At 43.9% G+C, this 23,391-nt stretch overlaps 1 protein-coding gene across 1 annotated transcript in view; it reads right to left on the bottom strand.

The window, feature by feature from the left end:
- Positions 1-22,398, bottom strand: part of ICE1 (interactor of little elongation complex ELL subunit 1) — a 60,024-nt gene extending 37,626 nt beyond the window's left edge. The window contains 10 exon segments of the mRNA XM_032415171.1: positions 1,267-1,323; positions 1,405-1,444; positions 1,640-1,722; positions 3,327-3,364; positions 4,311-4,387; positions 5,883-5,994; positions 6,749-6,767; positions 9,270-9,304; positions 9,831-9,889; positions 22,089-22,398. Coding sequence (XP_032271062.1) covers positions 1,267-1,323; positions 1,405-1,444; positions 1,640-1,722; positions 3,327-3,364; positions 4,311-4,387; positions 5,883-5,994; positions 6,749-6,767; positions 9,270-9,304; positions 9,831-9,889; positions 22,089-22,172 — 604 coding nt within the window. The 5' untranslated portion in view covers positions 22,173-22,398.
- Between the last annotated feature and the right edge of the window lie 993 nt (positions 22,399-23,391).

Raw genomic sequence — 23,391 nt, 5'->3', positions numbered from 1 at the left:
CTTCATGTATTTACCTGGAAGAAGTAAAATGTACAGCAGAAAACAATCACCCTCATGGTGTGGGAAGAGAAAACAGAATGCAGAGATAGAGAGCAACTCCGAGGACACAGGGGGGGAGGGTTCAGTTTTAAATAGCAAGGCTTGAGAACAGTCAAATCCTAAAACAAACCCGTTGGTCCAAAAGAGAAGATGACGAAAGCAGCAGCTGACCGCTGGCTGGGAGAACCAAGCCCGGCAAGCCCTCCACTTCCCTGGGCAGCACCTAGGACTCAAAGCCTGGCCTTCCACACAGAGGGGCAAGGCAGAGGATTGAAGCATGTGGACCTAGGCAGCAGTGACAGTGGGAAACGGCAAACAAGTGCCCAGGCAACCGAAAGGTGTTAACTATTAAAGTCTTGAGCACAGGAAAAGGTGATCTTGTGCTCTGAATTAAAAACAAAAGTAAAGGATGAAGAGACAGGGTAAAGGAGGCTTCTAAAAATAAGCTATATCCTTGTGGAACAATGGAAGTGGTTTTAGTAATCTCTACTTGGAGGAAAAATAACACATCAGTAACATAAAAATACCATTATTTCCTTATTTATCATTTGAATTCCATCTCCACCAAGAAAGTGAGATAGGTAGAGAAGAAATCCATATTCTCCTTTTTTAAAAATGAAGAATGAAACGCAGAGAAGTAAATGGCCAAGGATCACACAACTAATAAAGAGAAACATTAAAGCAAACATTTCAATTTCTCAGCACCTGGTGTTTCATCTTCTCGCCTACAACGTTAACACACTGCGTGACAAAATGAAGACTGAAACATCTGTGACTTCCCTGTTCCACGACCACTGTCTTACCTCCCCTTACAACACTTGGCTTCCCTCCAAAAATACACTGGAGGGCTTTGATTCCAGTTTTCCTGCCTGACCTTAACAATTTTTATATACTTGGCAGCCAAGAAATTTTATAAATTAACTTGGCAAACTGTAACCTAATAAAAACTATACTTATTTATTGCAAAGTATGGAAATTATACCACGGACTAGTTTTCATTTCCCAAACAATATTGCTTTTTGACTTTTTCATTCACCGGATGTGATCAGACAGCAAGGTAATATAATACATACAACAGATCTGATGAATACGTAAAATAGGGTATGACTTCTCTAACATGAACATCTGCTAAACCTAGAAATTCTGCAATTACAGGTAAGAGTGACAAGCAACCTCCCAGACCACTGAACGGCACAGAAATTAATAAGAAATCTGTAATATACTCACTTTTATCTATGCTTCCATAAGAATCACTTGAAATTTGTGTTCCAATGTGTCTCAACTCTAAAATCATGGGGAAAAATACAGTTAATAAAGAATATTGCATGTCAAAACAGAATTTTCAAGCAGTAAGTGAATACTCACCCTTTTCATTTTTCTGTTTAGAAAATTCATCGAGCCGTTCCTGTGGAAACAAAGTGCTGACAGTGTTTGTGAGGGGTAGGGGGAGTGTAGGCATCCCACACCCAGTCTAAGGGGGTAGCCCAGCGGCGCTCTGGACGGCTTCCACCAGGCGGCCCCGCCCGACTCCCATGTGATGAGGACACTAAGGAGCCCTGAGGCCACGAGTGTCACCTGGGTGCACACTATTATCTATTACCTGTGTCTTCTTAAATTCCTTTTCAAGTATTTTCTTCTCATTCCTCAGCTGCTTGAAGTCCTGCGTTTGCTTGACAGCAGCCTCTTTAAAGAGCGCAATGAACAAGACACACAACAATTGACCAACTTCACAGCTACCACTAAGGAAATACTCAAAATATCATCTACTGAGAGCTTTTCTCATTTCATAAAACTTTGAAACAAATTTTGTAAAAAGTTACTGTTCCTTCAGCACTTCCTCAGTCAGGGATAAATGCAGGAACATGGTTTGTTTAAACTGTTATCTATAAAACCACAGACTTGGCAGAGGCCCCAAGACGCCTTTGCAATCCCAGCAGGAGCCAGCCCACGCCCTCTGGTCAGGCAAGAACCCAACACACATGAACTTTCGAGAAGGAGGGGCACTGCTCCCTCCTGCTCTTCAGCAATAACCAACATTCATGTTTCAGAGATTTTAGCGCTGTGGTTTCATCTCGGAATATAGTCAATACCATCCTCTGTATTGAGGAGGAGGGACAATCTTCTCCATGCTTATTACAGTGTTACTTCTTCCTGGAACTCCCTTCAACAAGCTAATAGTTCTAGCTGCTAATACCTTTGTTCTAGATCTACTTTTAAGGTATTGTTTTAGCTCTTCCCTGGATCTTCAGCAAATTCTTCAGTCTGGTTTTTGGTTCTGAAGCACATGGTCCAAATATATTATTAAGAATCTAACCAGCATTAACTTTACCTGAGTATGTTCATACACAATTGCCATGAAAACTAAAATCCCATAAAACACCATAGTAACAATCCTTTCCTGACTCCTCTAATGAGCTTGAGTATTTCTTTACCTGATTATTAGGCCACATCGCTCACTAGGGGAAAATATTTTTGTCACATGGGAAATAAAGGCTACAATTCTCTTCAAAGGAAATCTGTCCTAAAAGGTGCACATAGTCTGAAATGCACAGGCATCTCAGATCTCTTTAAAACATTTCCTTAGATAGAAATTTATCTCCACATACCAGCAAGAGAAAGCCATACTTAAAAAGAACACAGTGATGTCATATTTACTGCCATATTGTCAGTGTTTGTGCAAAAACCAAATCAGAGGAAAAATTGTTACCAAAATATTTGTAGAGTTTAAATCTAAAAACCTTGGGCTCAATCTAGGTAAATTCATGACTGGAAGTATTTTCAGCAAGTTCTCTTCTATATGCCCCGATCCAGCTAAATTTAAATTCTTCACACTCCACATGAAAAACGAACCATGCTCTGAGGCAGAGCACCATCACTGTGTCATCACTATCTAAAAACATCAAGTTTCCCGGTACTAAAAGCAGTAACCTTTTCTTTCTACTAACCACTTACTTCAGGAAAAAAATGAAAAGCCCCGTAACATGTAAATCTCAAAATTAAATCCTTTTACTGACTGCTGCTTTCTAAGGTACAAATATGGACTGCCAGTATTTTGAGTGCACAACATTTCAAAGATCCGGCATATGCCATTCCCATGTTCCTATCCGGAAACGGAGAGGAGTATTCAAACTTCTCCTTAATGGTGGCCTTAGCGCGATCATTCGGGATGCACCCTCGAAAACACGATGACCCAGCTACCAATCAAGTCCTACAACTCTGTACGGGCATCAGTGATCTGTGTGAAGACCAATGACTTCCATTAGCCAGACAACAATAGTGCTAATTACCTTCCAGCTTCTTCACCTTGGCTTCTAGTTTCTTCTTCCTAATAATTTTATAAATAGTAAAAATAAATAAATAAATACACACACACATACACACACACACACAATTCGTGGCTTTATTTTTTAATTATTGAAATATAACAAAGGAATGTTGGTCATGATGAGCATTGTGCATCAACCACTGAAATCATCAACAACTGTTATGAAAGTATAGTAAACTAAGAGAGAACAGTACGCTATTTAGTGTGTAATATTTCTAGAAAGAAATCTGTATTTTTCTGCCATGCCACATCTGGGAGTCTCCCTGGGCCACAATGGCCTCATGTCCAGGCCAAGCTGATGTTTCCCAGTGGTCTCCTAGAACCAGTCCAGCATCTACATCAGCAATGTCACTCTTGGGAGCACGCGTGGCAGTAGTGCTCACAATTCCATTTTATGGGAGGCAGAGGCTGGAGAGCTGCACCAGTTTTCAGATAGACTTTTGGGTCAGAGAAGGCAGGTAACTCTGAGAAAGTCTCTGAGGTACCATTACATCACACGTACATTTGACTACTGTGTGTGTAGCTCACAAGATCTGTGAATCATGTGACTATAATCACTTGGATGCTTTCAAAAAGCTCTTTTTTATTAATGGTAACAAAGACGCCCATTCCACAGGATACCTGTTAAAGTCCCAGTACAGAGGAAGGAGCTGACGATCATGTTTGAAAACACACAGACAGGTGTGTGTATGCACGAGTACAGACATAAACACTTCTATGGAGTTCTTTCTCATGCAGCTCTTTAACAAATCAAGACTTATAATCCTTCAGGGGAGGTATAATTTCCACTTGACAGACCTAGAGACTAATGCTGAGTGACTAACTAGTTTAAGATCACAGTTACAGCCCACAACCCAAAGACAGAGAGGAGAGAGATAGTACTGATTTAAGGACCAGCCATTTTCAGACATGAAAACCGTATGTCCACAGTCATTTTAGAACTTACTGAGCATCAGTTTTCAAGCATTCTTCTTTTACACGTGCGTATTCCTGGTGAGTATCTTGGTACAACTTCAGAGAACTCTAAGAGAAAGATAGCTGTTGTCAATTTGAAAGTCACTGACCATCACTGAGAATTTACTTGGACCTTGGTAAGTGAAATTATTACCATTTAACAGTAAGAAATCAACCAAATGAATACATATATTGGACAGGAAACCAAAGTATATTCTTCGAACATTTTAATAGAGATAACCAGATCCTTAACAGATGTAATATGATTAATAGTCTCAGCCAACAAAGCTACACAAGTTAAGATGTACTAATTTTAGGGCAACTCCAAATCTTCCTAAGACTGAATAGCCAATATTTTTCTCAACCAGTTAAAATTCAACAAAATCTGCTCAATAAATATAAGCTATCATTACTACTACATAAAAATATAAAGCAAATCATTATACTTAACAATCACTGGGAAAAATGTGCTACCACCACTCAGCAGGTACATCCTGACGGCCACCATGGAATGGGAAAGAGTCTGTCACTGAGCACTGTATCCCACTACAATGTGCATATGATAGATCTTTAACTGCCACAGCTCTGAGATGGATTTTATGGCCCCCTTTTATAGATGAGGAGTCTGAGGATCCACCAGCTGACTTATTTTTCCAAAGTCACAGAGAATGAGTAATTAGCACTTCTCACTGAGGTCCGACTCCAAAGTGGATGCTTCCTCTCAGATATGGCTGACAAGACTGTTATATATTAGAGGCGGACAAAATTCAATGTTGTAGTTGTTTCTGTTTAAACTTCAAGTAGTTAAAAATGTAATAAAGACTTTCTACAGAAGTAGGAAAACCAATCACTGCTGAAATATATAAGACCTCAGATCAGTGCATGGCATTACTAAAATAGTACAAGTCGATGCCTGAGAGGCAGAGACACCATCATGAAAAGAGCTCTGAGAACAGCTGAGAAGCAGGCATCATTCCAGCTCGGATAGTATATGTCTCATGCAAACCAACTAACTTTATTGGCCTTCAACTTACGTTATCTGTAAAAGCTATGAATTCTCTCCTATGACTCCTGAAAAGAGTAAACCAAAATTTATACCAGAAAGCAAGTTTACAGCATTTTTCTTTTGTACTGCCCCCAAGCTTACAACATTTTAAATGACTGTTTTACTGCCACTTGATTTTGAAACAGAGAACATGATCTCTTCACCTTTAAGTTTAAATTCTTGCAGATTATTTTACACTTACAGCAAGACCGATGTGAAAAGGCAACCAACGCAGGACACACAGAGCCCTAAAAAGTCCCAGCTAGAAGGTTCCTCTGCAGAATCTCAAAGAACACATAAGCAACTAACACAGCATCACAGAGCTAGTAATTACTGTGAGGACCAAGCCATTAATCAACTAGTTCGATGTTCTCTAAACAGAGGAATACACTTTGTGATTTTTGAGTACCCCTTGTTTCCTCTGTTAAGATGTAAAATACCCCCTCATGCCAATGACAGTGAATAAACAGATCTTCATTTATGGCAGATAAACCTTCACAGGAAAATTCCTTTAGGTACCTTCTTCTCTTCCAGCTCTGCTTTTAAAGATCCCAATTCTTCCTGACATTTCTGCAGAGGAGAAATTTTTTGAAGCATCTGTTCCACTTGGTGATGCAGAGTACTATTCTCTCTAAAAATTGACAATGCATTAGCATTATTATACAGAAGTATCTACAGCGAATCATTAAATATATTGACTGCTGCTATTCTATTTTTTCTAACTTGGAAGGAAAAAGTAATAAAAGAATCTCTCTTTAAATGCATTCTATTTATACCAACATGATCTTCATACTGCTAATATTTTGACATTATAATCTATTTCTAATAAAAGTATATGATAAACTACTTGAGAAGTACAGTAGATTCTCAATCTGATAGACAATATATGAAAGGACAATATGCCAAATAATTAGGTTTTTCCAATCTTGAACTAAATCCCCGTTTATCCAAATTAAATCACAGGCCATTTTGTGATCCAGTTTGTAACAATGTTTTGCCTTCTTCTAGGGGACGAATATATTCAGAATATGAAACACTGCTAAATTTTCACTCCATTTTAAATTGTTTAAGATACACAAGATAACCTCATTATTAAACAATCCAATTCAGGCAGACAATAATTTGATTAACAATAAGCTCCATTTCAATGGCAACACCATCAGTAAAAGTAATAAAGTCAAATACCAGCCCGTAACTTTAGACCTTGGTAAGAATTTCATTTGGATAATACAATAGTAAGGAAAATATAAATCTTCTTTTATTATGACCATCAAAGCAACATTCAATATGATGGGTCAGTCCTATGTGGCACTTTGACTGAATCTGTTTCGAAATCTAGTCTGATCAATGTCTACCCCAAAACAACCATGAAGACAGGTACTTACCTTCTTGCAAACTGCAGCTGTAAAACTTGTTAAAGAAAACTCTCAGTTTTATCTGAAACTTGTCAGAAGATTAAACTCATTTTAAAATTACCTGTAATAATCTCTGTTCAATGTATATACAGGCAAATTCACAATTCCTAGAAAACAATATTCCAAGGTCCATTTATAACACAGTGTTAAAAATTTTTACTAGGTTACTCTATTTACCGTAACATGTACCTAAAGTCAAAATATCTACTTCTCTAAATTAAAATAGGTACTCAATTACATCGATGATTAATACTGAATCCCGAGAATAAACACAAAGCAATATTCAATGAATGAACACTACCTTGGATCCTATAAACAACAAAATCCCTGAACAGCCTATCCTGAATTTAATAGTCCAGAGCATAATTCCAGCAAACAAGAGTTAGATACTTATGAGAACCATTTATCACTATACTCAATGAGTAACGAGAAAAGAAACAAGAGAACATAAAACCTAGATAACCTCTCACTTTTACAATTTACACAATGTAACTTCATTTCCCATCTCATGCTGCCAGTGAAATGTTCTAGGACAGCAAAACAATTACCCTTTTAAATTTCACCTCCTACAAGTTTCTATGCATATACCATGAGGTGGCAAATGTCTATAATGACACGCCTCTGTCCTCCTCTGTCAGAATACAGACTTCTCCAGATTAAGGACTACATTCACCCTAAGTTAGCAGTCGTTGCAAAAAAGAGAAGTTCAAAATACCTGATGAAATAAAATATACCCTCTCCTTCCAAAAAAGGAAATAATAAACTTAACAAAACAGTCAGAATTACACAAAAAAGTAAGAAATCAATGGGTGCCTGGGTTGCTCCATCACTTAAGCATCTGACTCTTGGTTTTGGCTCAGGTCGTGATCTCAGGGTCATGAGATGGAGCCCCTTGTGGGGCTCAGTGCTCAGCGGGGAGTCTGCTTGAGATTCTCTCTCTCCCTCTCCCTCTGCTCCTCCCCTTGCTATCTCTCTAATAAAAATCTCTAAAAAAAAAAAGGTAAAAAATCAAGTTATATAACAAAGCCATTGAAACCTGCACCATTAGCACTTTGGGTTGGAAGAGCAAACTACTGCACACCTAAGGTACAAAAAATATGTATTTGGGGCAAATACCAAATGTGTTTTAAAAAAAAAAAAAATCAGTGTTTACTTGTAGCTGAGGCTGAAGAAGATTATCGTATCACCGAATGGGTATTCCAGAATAATCCCAAGGTTTATCAATTTTTAATAAACTATTCTAATAATTTTGATTTAAAAATTTTATAAATTTTTAAAAAGTAAATCAATTTCCCTGCTAGATTACATGTGTAATTACCTCAAAAAGTTTATGCTAAAAAGGATATAATGAAAGTATACTCTCCTAATACTGGAATTAATTGGCTACCTATATTTCTTATTTAGCTAATTAAAAGTACTTATAATAACTGTTTCTATACAGGTTTCCTAATCAAAGGTATTACTCTTGTGATAATATACATTTATAGTTAAACAGACTGAGAGTTTTAACAAATGAAGCACAAGGGGGGGATTTCACTGACCTACATTTTTTAATGTAAAAATTCAGTACTAAAAATAAATCTAAGTCTTACGCCTTGATTTTATTACTCTAATCACACAAGTGAGACATGACGGTACCAACACAAACAAATAATTAGTGGTCACGTGTAAGTTCAGGGAGGCCAGAAGTAATATCAAAGCAGGCCTGGGGTTCCTGCCAAAGTTGAAGAGTAGCATCTGTCCCAAGACCTAAGCTGAAGCTGCACTTCAGTGAATCCCTAAAAATATACCCACGCTAATTTTCATGGGAGATTTCACTCATGGTGTTTTCACCACGAAATGCAGAAAAGACAACTACGCACACTATTTTCACCCTACCAGTAAAATATCTCACCAGAGGCCAACTACACTGCAGGTGCTCTGAATGGTTACTGAACAAACGCTGACCAAATCTGTCTTGTAAATACAAAATCACACTGTGATTATGGACATACATGTATATACATACATACATATATATATATATATATATATATATATATATATATATAGTCATTCTCTACAAATCATAAAGCTAATTAACGAAAGCCACTTGTCCACCATTTTGAATATTCCTACACGGCAGGTCTTACAGAAATCCTGAGAAATTCTCATAGTATCCTATTCAGCTTAAGTTCATGGCTAAGCCTGCAGAACTTGTCACATCCTCAGTACAAACGAAAAAGACCTACCCATTAAAAAGGAGGCGCCCTGAAGAAAATCAAAATCAGTGACAAAAACATAACATTCTAAAAGAGAGACCAGGAGTCTTCATCATGAAACACGTACTCACAGGAAAAGATTCCTGTTCACTGTGTTGCTCAGAAGGGTTCCTTCCTTAGAGGCTGTAAACATTACCTTCCAAAGATAACTGAAAATTCCCACGGTTCTTCTAAGAAACTATAAATAAGTAAATTTAAAAACTCCAAGGAAAAAGCTAGTAAAAGGATATCATCACATTTCTTCTGATATTCTGTTAATAAATTACTGCAACAAAGAAAAGAATTACATTACTTTTTTGATCTAGAAAATATACTGTTAAGATCATGTTTCAAAATATGCTAGGCACCTTTCTTCCTAGGCTTCCTGCAACAAATCATGTTTAATTAATTAAATATGAATACACACACACATATATATCACCTTCAATTCCTTAAAAGTGCTGCAATGATATATGAACTTTAAAAAAAATAAAAATACATCCCCTACCATGGCTGTGAAATACTGTGAGGAAATCGGAGATCCAGTGCTAAAGCTAAGAAGGCTTAAAAGATAGAAAACAGCTTTAAAAAAATTGCCACTCTAGCAAAACTCACTTCCTAACCCGCAGGCCTGCTGTAAAGGGCTGCGGACCAACAACACAGCCTCAGCCTGTGGACAAGGCTCACCAGGGTTCCACCACGACCCACAGCCCATGGGCCCTGGATGAGAGACTAAAGGCCTAACACACCACCTGCTCTGGCTTGTCTGTCAGGTTCACGAAGTTCAACAGAACACATGAAAACATACTCACTCTGTATTAATAATTTTCTGCTTCAAGGTAATTAGTGCTTCAACATATTCGTTTAAATTCTGAAAGAAAAAAACAGCTACAATCAGCTACTTGTTTCTGTAATATGAATGACTCTAAATGTATCTTCTGTAACGTGTGACTTATTGTAAAACATGAGCATATTTACTCTCACATAAACATAGAAATACATTAAGATATTATTTACATTACATAGAAACACAGACCTACTCTGTGTGATCTTGAACCCATGCTGTATCTCTCTGAATCTTTCTTTAGGTGGATGGCGCTCTCTCTCTCTGACAGTAAGGGGGTTGTGCAGACTCTCCGTGTGCTCTTAATCAGTGAGAATCTGGTACATACTCACTATTTTAGTTCACTAATTATTAGTAATCACGTCTACAACTCACTCTGCATTGTCTCTGAAAGGATTTAAGACATCAAAAAGTCACATAAATATAAAAAAAAGCAAGAAAATAAAAATAACATGGGAAGAACAAATAGGAATATTAAAATAGGGATGAAATTCAATGAAAAATTCATTTTATAAGGGACCAACTACAAATCTGGCTCTAAATTACTGCTATCAATTCAATAGGGAAAACATCATTAGTTACACTGCTCAAAATGTTCCTAAGACTTAAAAACAGATATTTTTTTCTTTCAAGTGACTTTTTCCCCTAATATCTTCATATTTCATTGGTAAATACTTCAGAAGAACTTATTTTTCACTGATTATCCCAAAACATCTTTTTTCTAGGTAATCCAAATGATTTTGAGAATTACAGAAATATTTCCCTTTACAGTAGTCTGTGTATCTTCTTTGCAGTCAGACATGTAACACGGTATTAGTTACAATAAAAAAGGTCCACACTGAAATACGTAAATAAAAAGTCTTAGTTCGGGGCGCCTGGGTGGCTCAGTTGGTTGGGAACCAACTGTTGGTTTCGGCTCAAGTCCTGATCTTGGGGTGGTGGGATCGAGACCATGTCGAGCTCAATGCTCACTGATGTGCAGCTCGGAGTCTCCTTGTCCCTTTCCCTCTGTTCCACCACCCGCCCAGGCTCACGCACGCTCTCAAATAAATAATTAAAATCTTAAAAAAAAAAAGTCTTTCTTATATTCCCACCACCAGTTAAAAATCTCTATTCCTCCTTGTGTATTTCCTCTCAGAAAGTTCCTGCATTTGTAAATGACATCTGGATGTGCTCAGTCCACCAACTCACTACTGAAGGCCATTCAGGTTCATTTCTGTCTCCACCATTGCACACCATGAGTGTCCCTGACCATTCCTGTGAGATACTATCTTTCCTTAGGATCAAGTCCAAATAGATTTCCTGCATTAGTGATAGTGATGAGCTTTGAAAATCTTAGAGCCATTTTTCCATGTATATTTATTTACAAGTATGACTGAGAAATCTCTTGCCATTTAGTTTTTCTCTTATTAAAAGCTCCTTAACATTGTTTGCTCACTGGTGTGGTTGCACTTTCTTATGAGCTGCAATATTTGAGCAATAGCAACATTTCAATAAATGTTACAAATATATACATAATGTCTGTCACATGATCACTAAAATACAACCACACAGGCATGCAGAAGTTTTAAATATTCACAGAGCTGAATCTGTCACTTTTTTTTAAAAGTATTGGTTTCCTGATATATTTAGAAAATTCTATCCCACCCAAGATGCTAAAATAAAAGGATTTTTCTCTATGTTGTTCTAGTACTTTTATGCTTTTATTTTTTGTATTTATATCTTTAACCATTCTAATATTCTATATAGTAGACCCTAAACACTGTAAGTCAAAAGGACAATGAGTGGTCCATTCCATATTTGTATTTAATGTATATTTTGCTTTCCACATTCAAAAACAATCTTTCATTATATACAAAATAAATTTCATACAACAACAGATTTCTGGGCACAGAGGGTAAATAATGCATCTGCTTTTACTCCCTCCCTAAAAGCCAGCTAAAACTAAAGCCAAGAAACTTTTTCCCCAAAGGCAAAACCCACAAAGATGAGAGTAGAATAAAAGACAAGTGGAAACTGGAAAGCAGATTCAAGAATACTGACTTAGCAGGCTCAAGAAAGCGGGAGAGTTGGGAAGGGGGAAGAGTCCGTGACACTAGGGTGCTCTGACACAGAAGGGCAGGGGCGGCACTCACAGAACTAGTGGCAAACTTTCTTATAAGCAAATCCTCAAATTCCTACCTCTCTGCCCCGCCACCGTCCAGCAAAAGGTTTGCTGTTTGAAGAATTCTCTGCCTCGGACACTGCGAACGCTGTGCCAAAAACAAAGGGATGAGGCAGCCCTATGCACGCTGACCTGACACTGACCACCTGCTTGTCCCCATTAAGCTCCCAGACAGTGACAGCCAATCCTTTGCCCTCCAGGCAGGAGACTGAAAGTGCTTTCTCTGAGGATATCTAACCAGCACTGACATGAGATATCCTTGAAATAAATGGCCCACCAGACCTTCTGCAATGAAGCTCAAGGTCCAGATGCCCCACACACTCAGCATTTCCAGCCAACATATTAGCCAACAGTTTTAATAGGAACAATCATGGATTTCCACACATCAGAGAGAAACCTGTAACATGAAAGTGAGACCAAAACAAGACAGAGCAACTTGGAGTAAACAGAAACTGAGAAGAAAACTGCAAAGATTAATAAGATCGGAGATAAATGTTATATTCATGAAGCAACAGTATTTTTGAAAGGAATAAACAGAGTTCCTAGAAAATTTTTTTAAAAGCTCCTAAAAATTAAAAACATCCACACCCCCTAGGATGGCTGAAACCAAAATGGCAGACGACAACAAGTGTCAGTGAGGATGTGGAGAAACCGGAGCCTCGGATTCTGTGCGGAGGATGATGTGGAGCGGCTGTGGCGCACAGCAGTCTCCTAACTCCTCCAAATGTTCCAGAGTTCACCACGTCACTCAGCAATTCCACTCCGAGGTCTATGCCCAGGAGAGCTGGAAACACACGTCCATGCCAAACTCTGACTTAGAGCATTATCCATGCTAGCCAAAAAGTAGAAATAAGCTAAACGTGCATCAGATGATGAAGGGATAAATGAGATGTCACGCAGCCATACCACGTGATTACTCGGCAATGAAAACAAATGAGTGACACCTCTGACGAAAGGGATAAACCCTGAGCTACATGCAAGGGGCCAGTCACAAAAGGCTACATGCCATACAAGCCCATTCATATGAATTGTCCACACCAGGCAAATCCAGAGACCCAGAGGCAGAAAGTAGATTAGTGGTTGCCAGGGACTGGGGTAACGGAGACAGGGAATGACTGCTAATGCCTAAGAGGGTTCCTGGCAGGGGTATGGGGGTGGGGGTGGGGGTGGAGATGAACGTGTCTTACAATTACAAAGTGGTGACAGAGTTGCTTAACTGTGACTGAACTAAAACCCACTAAATCGTACACACAAAAAGGATGAATTTTATGTGAATTATATCTCAATAAAACGGTCAGAACTAAATTAAAAATAGGGAAGCAAAATAAAAGCCTCAAAAGATTTGATGAAAGAATTGAAAAAAAAAAAAGTTCCCCCAAATAATGCAAAACACAGACATGAGAAAGAACAAAAACAAATAAAAACAATTGGAGTATCAGTGCAAGATGTCCACACGCCCAACATTAAGAGTTCCAGATAGAAAGTAATAGAAAAGACAGAGAGATAGTCAAAGAAATTGTGATATTCAAGAAATCTCAGAACTGAAGCCAGAAGTTTCCAAACTGAAAGATCCCAGCACATAAATACAAACAGAATCCAAACCATGAAACATCAGCACCAAATTTCAGAGCATCAGAGACAAGCAAAGACCTTATAGGAAACCCAAGAGAAATATAAAACCAAACAAGTCAAACACAAAGAATATGGAATCAGAATGGCTTCAGCCTTGAACAACAATCCAGAGACCTAGAAAGCGAGCCTTCAAAATGTTGAAGGAACGTGAATTCCAAGCTACCTACATCCTTACTTAGGGAAGTACTGAAGGATGTGAACACGATCCACCAAAATCGCAAGTAAACCCAGACAAGATGACGTGGCATCCAAGACAGAGGTAATGGGAATCCAGGAAGGCAGCTGTGCCCCAGAATAAAGCAGATCCAAAGGCTCAGGAGGGAATTTTTTCCCTTAAGAAAGCGACAGAATATCTGGTGGAGTGAAAGCATTAAGACGGCATTTCTACCTAACTGGCACAGAGAATTGCAAATAAATGTAGTTGGTATTCACCATGCATTTAAATCAGGATTTTTTTTAATACAAGTGATTCTTCCTTTATTTTTCCCCCCATCCTCTTTCCAGTTCTTTCCTAGTGGGCCTCATCTTCTCCACCTTGCCTCCAGATGCCATTCTGTAATGTTAAGTACTATGCAAGAAACATTCCAGAAACCTGACTCTAGAGTCACACACAGCTGGATTCAAATTCCTATCCCACCTCTTTCTGGCTGAGTGAACCTTGGGCAAGTTTGTTTAGCCTCCCCCTGCCTCAGTACCCTTTCCAATTCTACAGATAAGGAGACTGAAACTCAGGGAGGGGCAGAGCTGGCCAGCTGTCAGGAGTAAATAGGAAAAGCCACAGAAAGGGTTTAACCCAGTCCCTAGCATAGGGTAAATAGTCCTTAACATTTCAAGATGAGCAAGTTGAATTAAGGATACCATCATTCATCAGGGGAAACAAGAAAACACATGGGAAAGGAAAAACAATCGTAATTTACTCCAGAGTATAGCTCTGAATAACATATAGTCATAATAACGTCCACTCTGAGTAGTGACTTAACCAAAATCCTATGTAGGCTGAGAAGACTGGGGAAGCAGCGGAGGAATGCTTAGGCAGGTAGGGCACAGGGTGGAAGGAGAGCTCAGTCTGCATCTTCCAAAGGCAGAAACTGAACAATATGCCGCCCTACACTGAAAAACAAGAAGTAGCAATGCAAGTCTATTACTTAACGATACTAAAGCTCATCATAAAACACACAGTGCAATGGAAAGTGGGAGGGGAGAGATGCGGCTGGGGACACCGGGCTGGCTTAACACGTCTTGTACATCTAGCTACCTCTCTAAACTGTGTTCACGTATATTTGATAAAGAATTTAAGACCACAAAACAGCATTACAAAGGAAAAGCCAGAGACTAAGTACAGTCTCCGTTCCCTACAGCATTCTAGGCCCTGACTTTTTTCTCAGAGCTCAAATTCAGGCAGATAACGCAGCACCCTAATAACACAGTCTCTTGTTTTTCTCCAATCTGGTCCAAACGCTGCTTAAGATGGTTGCAACCGTTTCTAATGTAGCTCGGAAGCATGAGCAAGCAGCAGGCTGGGTCGCAGCGGCCTGTGTGCGTTTATGGGGGCACACTGCACCCCACCACCATCTAGCCTCTGGAAGCAAGGTGTGGGGTGCACCCATCCAGGAGAGTTTGAAGTGACGTGCTTCCGGACTGCTGCTTCTCTCCCAGTGGTCTTGCTCTTCTGGAACTCCCACTGCAATGCTCAGGCTTCCCCCGAGTCCTCTCCCCTAACCACCATCTTTCTTCTTTCTCTGGCTTCTGGCTTAGTCCCTCAAGCTGTACTTTATACTTGTTCACTAATACAATTCCCAAGCAGCACGTTCTATTACTCATACTTATTCCACATTTACTCCTTTTCCAAAGCGTACTGTTTTAATTTTATCCACACAATACCCTCTGGAATGTCACTGTGAACATTTAGCACTTGAGAAAAAGAAAAGAAATCCATCTGTGCTCATTTTCCCTCCCTTCTCAGAGAAGTGAAATCAACACAGTGGCTGAGCACACAGGGCGAGTAGGGGGCATCAGGATAACCCAGGGCCAAGGGGCAAGCCAGGACTCGTGGGGCAGAGGCGGGGAGAGCAGATGCAAGTGTGCTTGGGAAAATGGCAATACTAAAGGAGTCAGTACAATGTGAAGATACATAGCAGATAAATGCAGGTGATAACAGGACAAGTACATTGCCAAAGTCAACCTCAACATTAACATTGCAGGCTGGAAGATTGTTTGTGGTGGCTGTCCTGTGCACCGAGCAAATGTTCGTCAGCGTCTCTGTCCTCTACTCATTAGGTGGCCAGAGTACTCCCTCAACCACCAAGGTGTACGTGCAGAGTGAACACAGCAGGTCTGAGATGCTGTCCCTGGAAAGGTGTGCTAGCAAGGTGGGCCCTTGGTGGTATCTGGGAACTTGGATTTCTAGAGGTTTCCCACCATTCTCTCAATGCCAAGAGTGGCTCCCTGTGCTTAACTGCACAATGTACTTTATGCTGGAACTTGCTTTCCTTCTGGGAGCCTGGCGTCTGGGTATGTGCTAGGTAGGCATATGCATGTGAGCAGCGCCCAAGAGACACTTTGTGCCATGTCACAGCACGCTGTTGGAGAACTTCAGTGAGTCCACTCACCCTCACTGGGCTTCCTCGGGACCCCACCCCATGCATGGCCTTTCCTCCTGGCAGACTTTGCTTTGTATGCTCTCACTATAATGAGCCACCCGGTGAGCAGGAAAACCCTGAGCTGGGGGTGAGGGATCCCTGATACAGTGTGACCTCCCACAGTGTCTCCAGACCTTGCCAACGAGAATACAAGGCTGTGCTCTTTAAGCTTCCAGGCACATGAAAGGCAGAGAACGACTCAACTGGAAGAGGCTGAAGAGACATGACAGTGCTCTATGACCCACGTCCCCGAGCGGACCTGGAACCAGCAAGGCAGGCGGGATTCTTGGGCCTGCAAGCAAAATCTGAAGGGCCCAGGGATGGGATGGAGCGGCGGCACCAATGCCAATGTCTAGGCTGGAGGGCTATGGGCTCACTCTGTCGGAAAGTGTTCAGATTGCGGGGGAAACACACCCTGCGGTGTGCGGGACACAGAAAGTGTGTGTGTGCATGCCAATGACAAAGCAAACGAGGAGACACCTGAACACCTGGTGAACGGGGTGAAGAGAATACCAGAGTTTTTGGTACTATTCTGGTGATTTTCTTTAAGTTCTAAGTTATTTCAAAAAAAAATTATTTTTAAAAATCACACCAATCCCATTAATTGCTCTGCTGGGGGTGGTCTGGCTCACTGCTCAGCTCGCATCCTCTCTGATTTACGACATTTCCTCCTCCTACTTGTTCACTTTCTATCCATTGCTCTTATGTAAAGTCTACACTGACCTGCATCAGAGCTGAGCGTGTCTCCTGAGCGGTGAGCAAGGACCCCACGTGATGTCCTCTGGCTCAGAGTGGACTGGAACAGGCAGGAAGGTAGGAATGCTCACCCCCACCCCCCAACTCCACTCTGGGAACTTCCCACCAAACAAGCTGAGAGGCTCTGCTTCCTGGGAAGGGAGGACCCAGTTTCACATGCCTAGTCTTCAGCTGCCCTGACCTCACACATTGCGCTTCATCCATCACAAACTACCTTCTCCCACCCCGGTCTCTGCACATGGTGCCCTCTGTCCACAACACATCCCCTCCATCTCTTCCTCTTCCTCAACTAAGACTCACCCTTCAGACAGACCTCAATTCAGATTCACCTCCTCCATGAAGCCTTCCCCTGTCCCTCCTAGGTGCTCTCAGGGTCCCCTGTGCGCCCCCCAGCATGGTACTTACTAATATACTCCTTCCGTGGTGGTTTTCTCACCATCTGTCACCCCAACTAGAACATGAGCCCCAAGCCTCTTCTGTTCATGACTGTATTCCAAAACAAAGCATGGCATCCTAGACCCAGGGATGCTCAAGAAATGTTTGCTCACTGAATGAATTACAATTTTGTGAGCCTTCTTTGTAATATAATCATTTACAAATCAGTATGTCTAAGAGAAGTCATGGTTTAGGTTCCAAATGATGAAGTTTAAACCACTGGCAATTATCAGTGGGAGCCCAACACAAGCTTATATAAATAACAGGCTCAAATCTGCACCAAGGGCAGCCAAACACCATCTATTCTGAACCTACTGTAGTGGCATGAGCTCAAAAGTATAACCACGAGCTCTGAACTCTCATAGGGCCCCCAAGGGTTAAACTGTTTTGCTCTGCAGTGAATGGAACTGGTGAAGAGGGGCCTCTCCTCCACCAGGACAGAGCAACTTGTGCTGCTGGACTGAAAACTCAGCTTAAGAAGTGTGTAAGTGCACACTCTCACCACAGGAAGGACCCGCGCTGCTCTGATGTGACTACTCAAGTCCGGCAACCCACAGGGACCTTGGGCTGGAGCTCAGTGACCAACCAGCACCACCACTGAGGGTGGGCACAGACAGGAGGTGGGCTGTGGGACTACAAAACAAAGGATACCTAACGCGTGGTTAATCCACACACTTGTGAATGGAGCGACGATCACAGCCAGCCCCATTTGTCAACACCAATGCAAAGAGGACAGGGGAGAAGATTTCCAGCAAGAGGAAAGGACTGCTCCGCTCAGGAGAGAGCCAGCTTCCCACTGCGGTTCAGAACGAGCCCAGCATGGCCATGACCACCTCCAGTGGGGAGACACCTGCAGCCTGCCTGCCCGTTCTCGGCCAGGTGCGAGGTGCCCGCGCGAAACCACCCAGCAGGCCACCTTCTCTGTGCAGGGCACCCCTAGGCTCTCTGACACAGTGTCTCTCAAGTAGGGAACCCAGCACCCAATCCTAAGGTGAGGTATCCTGACTGACAGATCCCTGTCTGCTCCGTTCTCGATCTTTCCCACCCTCATTTCCTAGGCGCTTCTTGTTTCCCAGTTACTTTCCTTTCCTCGCCATTCCATGCCCGCCTTCCGTCAGTAGCCAGCAGCTTCTCCTTCACTGACTCCTGAGGACGGCACCTCATCTCATACCGTGCCACAGAGGTTCTCAAAATCTCTTCAAGTGACAGAATGTGCTCCCCCATTCTCCTATCACCATCTCTCCCCCCCAAAAATTCTTACAAGGCACTCCGCGCCAACCCACCCAGGCCTCTGCTCTATCTTCTCAGCAGGCCGTCAGGTGCTCTGGAGGCCTGTGTTCCACTAACGACAACTGTGAAAGCCGCTGAAAATTCCCAATTCTGACCTCATTCCAGAACTTCAATCCCACATTTCCAACACCTCTTGTGTCTCGGTTTCCACTTCTCTTCCCTCTAACAGTTCTCAGTGACTCGGGTTTTAATCGCTGGATCTTTTATCCCCCAGATCTGAAATCCACCTATTCTGGAGTTTTTCATATTGAGACCGTTTGCTTTTTATTCCCATTCCTGGGAAGCTTCAATTCACCCAGGCTTTTGCTATCACTAGTGTGCATGAGTAAAATAACGCTCTGGAGCTAGCTGCACCTCCTCCAGTCCAGCCTGTTCACCGCCACCTGCTATTTTTACCAAAAACACCGCTCTTGTGTGGTAATTGTGCAAAACCTCTCTCTACTCCGTAACACAGACAAAAATAAGTATATTTTTTTTTTGGTGGTTACCACTCAAGATCTTCAATAATCTGCCACGTACCTATCTTTCCAGCCTTCCTTTGCAAAATTAAAGACTCATTCAAGATTCTACACGTGACTAATCATCCTCTTCCCCTAAAACGCCATTCCAGGCAAACACCCCAATGCAGTGGAGTGTTCTGACCTAGGGAAGAGGTCTGCCAAGGCCCCAGCCAGGCCCATCCCTTGACTGCTGCCTGCGCTGCTTGTACCTTCCAATGGGTAGAGGACCTGCGAACAGACCACAAGCCCTCCATCTGAGGATCTTGCCTCTTGCGGAACAAGTCTGCAGACCCCTGAAGAATTTAACGGGATTCCTCCTATTGCTGCTCTGAGAACCACTAGTAGGAATGCGGCAAGGGTGGAAAAGGGGGGGTTCTCTGGAGACTGGAGCCAGAATCTCTAGGCCAGAGAGCACACTGGGTTCACACAGGGCTGGAAGCAGCGGGGACCAGTGGGGGTTGAGGGGGATCATGATGGTGGAGTCAGGATGCGAGAGAAAGACAGGAACCAAGGATGACACCGAGTTTCCGGCCAGGTGCTACTTTTAGCTAAGATGAAGACTACTGTGGGTAGACCAGGCTTCTGGAGAAAGACGAGATCCACAACTGAAAAGTGTAACTCATGCTGTTCTCCCGCACAGAGGCCCCCATCAACTCACTATCCTTTCAGAGTAAAAGCCACAACTCACTATCCTTTCAAGCCAAATCCTTCGATGGTCTCTAAGGGCCCACACAATCAGACCCTTCTTTTACTGATGTCATCGGACTTCCTGGCTATTGTGTTTGTGCCCCGCTCCCCAAATTTGTATGTTTAAACCTAACCCCCAATGTGACACCTCTGGGAAGCGATTAGGTCAGGAGGGCAGAGCCCCCATGAATGGGTTTAGTGCCCTTTACAAAAGACCCCAGAAAGCTCGATTCACCCTTCCATTAGATGATCCACCAGGTGACAGGGCGAGAAAACAGCCACAAACTAGGAATCGGGCCCTCCTCAGACACCAAATCTGCCCATGCTTCACTGATCTAGGACTTCCCCGTTAACAGAACTACAAGGAATAAACTCCTCTTGTTTATCAGGCACCCAGTCTATGGTATTTTGTTATAGCAACCCAGCACAGACTCAGACATCCACATGCACTCCACCCCGGCCACAATGGCCGCCTTCCCAAGCACGCCAGGCATCCACACCTGACCTTCCCACTGCACGGGACACTCCCTCCTGAAGTATCTCAAAGCTTATTCTGTCACCCCCTCCGCTCAAATACAACCTTCTCAGAAAGGACTTCCCACATCAGTTCCACCAGCCAGCAGGCCCTTCCTCGCCCATTGGTCCTTTCCACCTTCTTTGCTTAATTATTCTCTACCGTCTTATCTTCTCATGTAACTTGTTTAATCTGTCTCCTCCCCCCTCCTAGAACGGAAGCTCCAAGAGATCAAGGATGTTGGCCTTTTTTCCTGCTGCTATAATCACATTGCCTAAAACACAGCACATGACCTACAAGTACGTGTTAGATGAAACTGGCACAAAGAATAAATACAATTCACTAAAGATTCAAGAGAACTTCACTCATGCTCCTGGGGTTTTAAAGGAAAAACTAAATAAAAGCACGTTATACATGCCTATACACTGCAGCTCAACTCAATACTTAACTCTCGGTCTTCCTTCCATCCAGAATGCCAGTGCATGATCCCTGTCTCTCTCCCCTGTTCTCAACACTTAAAACGTTTGGGATCAGTTCATAGATAATGCACTTAAAATAAAAAAAAAAGCTTATCTGGAGGGCCTGTGCCCACATTCCTTTCTGATCTCCCCTCTGCTCTGCGCGGCAGCCGGACACTGTTCCGCTCCTCAGAGGCGCCCTGCGCCCCCTCACCTCCCCACGTTCCCGCCTGTTAATCCCTCCACGGAGAAGTTCCTCCCACACCTCTTCTGCTCACCGTTCAGATCGCCCTACCTCACCTCCCCACAAACACCCTGCCCACCAACCCAGCCAAGAGCACCACTCCGACTCCTCCTTTACCTTCTTCAGAATACTTAAAACCTCCCAAAGTCTTACTTGGAAGCGTGTCTTCCTTTTAAGAACAGATCGTCTACTTCGTTCACCACCGTGACCCTGGTGCCCAGAACACTACGTTGGAAACGGTGCTAATTTAATTCAATCTAGGAGGTGGGGTGATGTCCCACTTTGCCATCAAAGGCACTGAGCCTAGGAGTTAAGAAACTCTCGACATCAGACAGCGAGGAGGGTCTAGCCGGAAACAAGGACCTGGGACTGTCCCCACTACCTCACAAGACCTGCAGCCAGACACCAGCAACGCCTCTTCTGTCACTGTAGACAACAGTCCATTCTGCTGTTAGAAACTTCCAGTAACTGCAAGCCTTTAATGGATGGACGACCCTCCAGCCAACCCGCACGTCGCGCCTCCCGGCAAAAAATATTTCAGGATGAGCCAGAGCGATCGAAAATCTCATTCCTCAGAGAGGCAGCTTCCCTCTGCGTTTCACCCGCCCCTCGTCAACCTCAAAATCAGGCCTGGGGAGCCCCGAGACTGGGTGAGTGCAGGGGCCCTCCAGAACTCGCTCGCTCCGCGCCGCCACCGCCGCATCACGGCAAACGAGTCCTGGGTCACAGGCCTAAATAAGACAAAAGAGGCGGCTCCCCAAACCACTGCAGTAGAAAGGGGAGTGGGAAGGGGAGGAGGGGGAGCTTCCGCCGCGGAGTGCGAGCAGCGCGGGGCCGGACCCCCAGCCCCGCGCCCTGGCCGGCCAACTGAGCTCCTCCGCGCCCTCGGCCCGGGAAGGCGCCGCACCTGCTGCAGGGAGGCGCAGCCCTGACACCGCGAGAGGTCCGCCGCCGTCCCGGGCGCCGCCGAGTGGGTCTCGCCCGGCATCATGGTGCCAACGCCGAGCCCTGTGGGCCCGCGCGCCTCAGGGACCCGCGGCCTCGGCCCTGTCCTCCCTCTGCTGACACCGCCGGGGCCGCCGCCTGCCAGGCCGCTTCCCGCCGGGTCCGGGCGGGTCCATCCGTGCACAGAGGTCCCCGTGGAGCTGGCGAAAGGCTCTCCCAAACGGAGCCGCCTCAGGCACTAGAGAGAAACGCGACCCGGCGCGGCCCCCGAGCGCGACACCGCCCAGCCAGGACCCCGCCCCGCCCGAGCTCGCCCCGCCCCTCGCCGCGGCGTGGGCCTGCCCGGGGCGCCGCCTGAGCAAAATGGGAAGGGGAGCGGGCCGAGGTGGCCGGAGAGACGCCCACTAAGGAAGAGCCAGAGAGATCAGAGGCATCGGAGGTGAATTCCTTGTGCTGGGTAGGGAGTTAATCTTTTATTGTCGGCTTGCTGTGTGACAGACTTTCCACAGACACCCAAAGCCTTCAGCGAGGGGGCGGTGACCCCCTTGATGACGTCACTCAGGCGCCTGCTAGACTGGAAGGACCCGCACCCGGACGGGCAGGTGTGGGATTTGTAAGCGGAGGGAGCCGCTCTGTGCGAGTCCTGCCGGGTACCCAGAGGAGCTGGATGACTACGGTTCCCGACGCCCCGCGCGGCGGACGCCCCGGAGCGATCCTCCGGCCGAGCCGGTGCGCTTGAGCGCCTCGCCGCCGCCCTCGCGACAGTGGTCCTTCCTGCGGGACCGTCTTTCCTCCCGGCAGCTCTCCGTGCGTGCTGCGGTCCATTTGTCCGCTTGCCGGACCCTCCCCGCGGCCCGAAGCCCAATCAGAGACCGTAGCCCGCGGCCCGAAGCCCAATCAGAGACCATAGCCAGCCACCGCCAAATCCCACGTTAATGCCTCTTGAGGGGAAAAAATTAAAAAAAGTCCTCTCCCAGGCCGCAGTTACTGGGTAAATTCGGACCCAGATCCTCATCTTGAACGAGGTTTTTCACCTTATCCTCCGCCACCAGAATCATCTTTTCAAGGATCACTGCCTTACTCAGAAACTTCCCGAGGCTTCCCAGCGTCTGGTTATGAAGTCCAGGTTCTTAGCATGCAGTGCAGTCAATGCACGTGTTAAGTAGACGTCCAGACTTCACCAGCTCTTTCCAAAATGTTCAGTATGGAATCGCAGCTGGAAACCCTTCCGAGAAAGCCGTCTGGTTCCTCCCCAAATGCCACAG

The sequence above is a fragment of the Phoca vitulina genome, unplaced genomic scaffold (genome assembly GCF_004348235.1).
Source record: "Phoca vitulina isolate PV1807 unplaced genomic scaffold, GSC_HSeal_1.0 scaffold17, whole genome shotgun sequence".
Taxonomy (NCBI): domain Eukaryota; kingdom Metazoa; phylum Chordata; class Mammalia; order Carnivora; family Phocidae; genus Phoca; species Phoca vitulina.
This window is presented reverse-complemented; position numbering and strand designations above follow the sequence as displayed.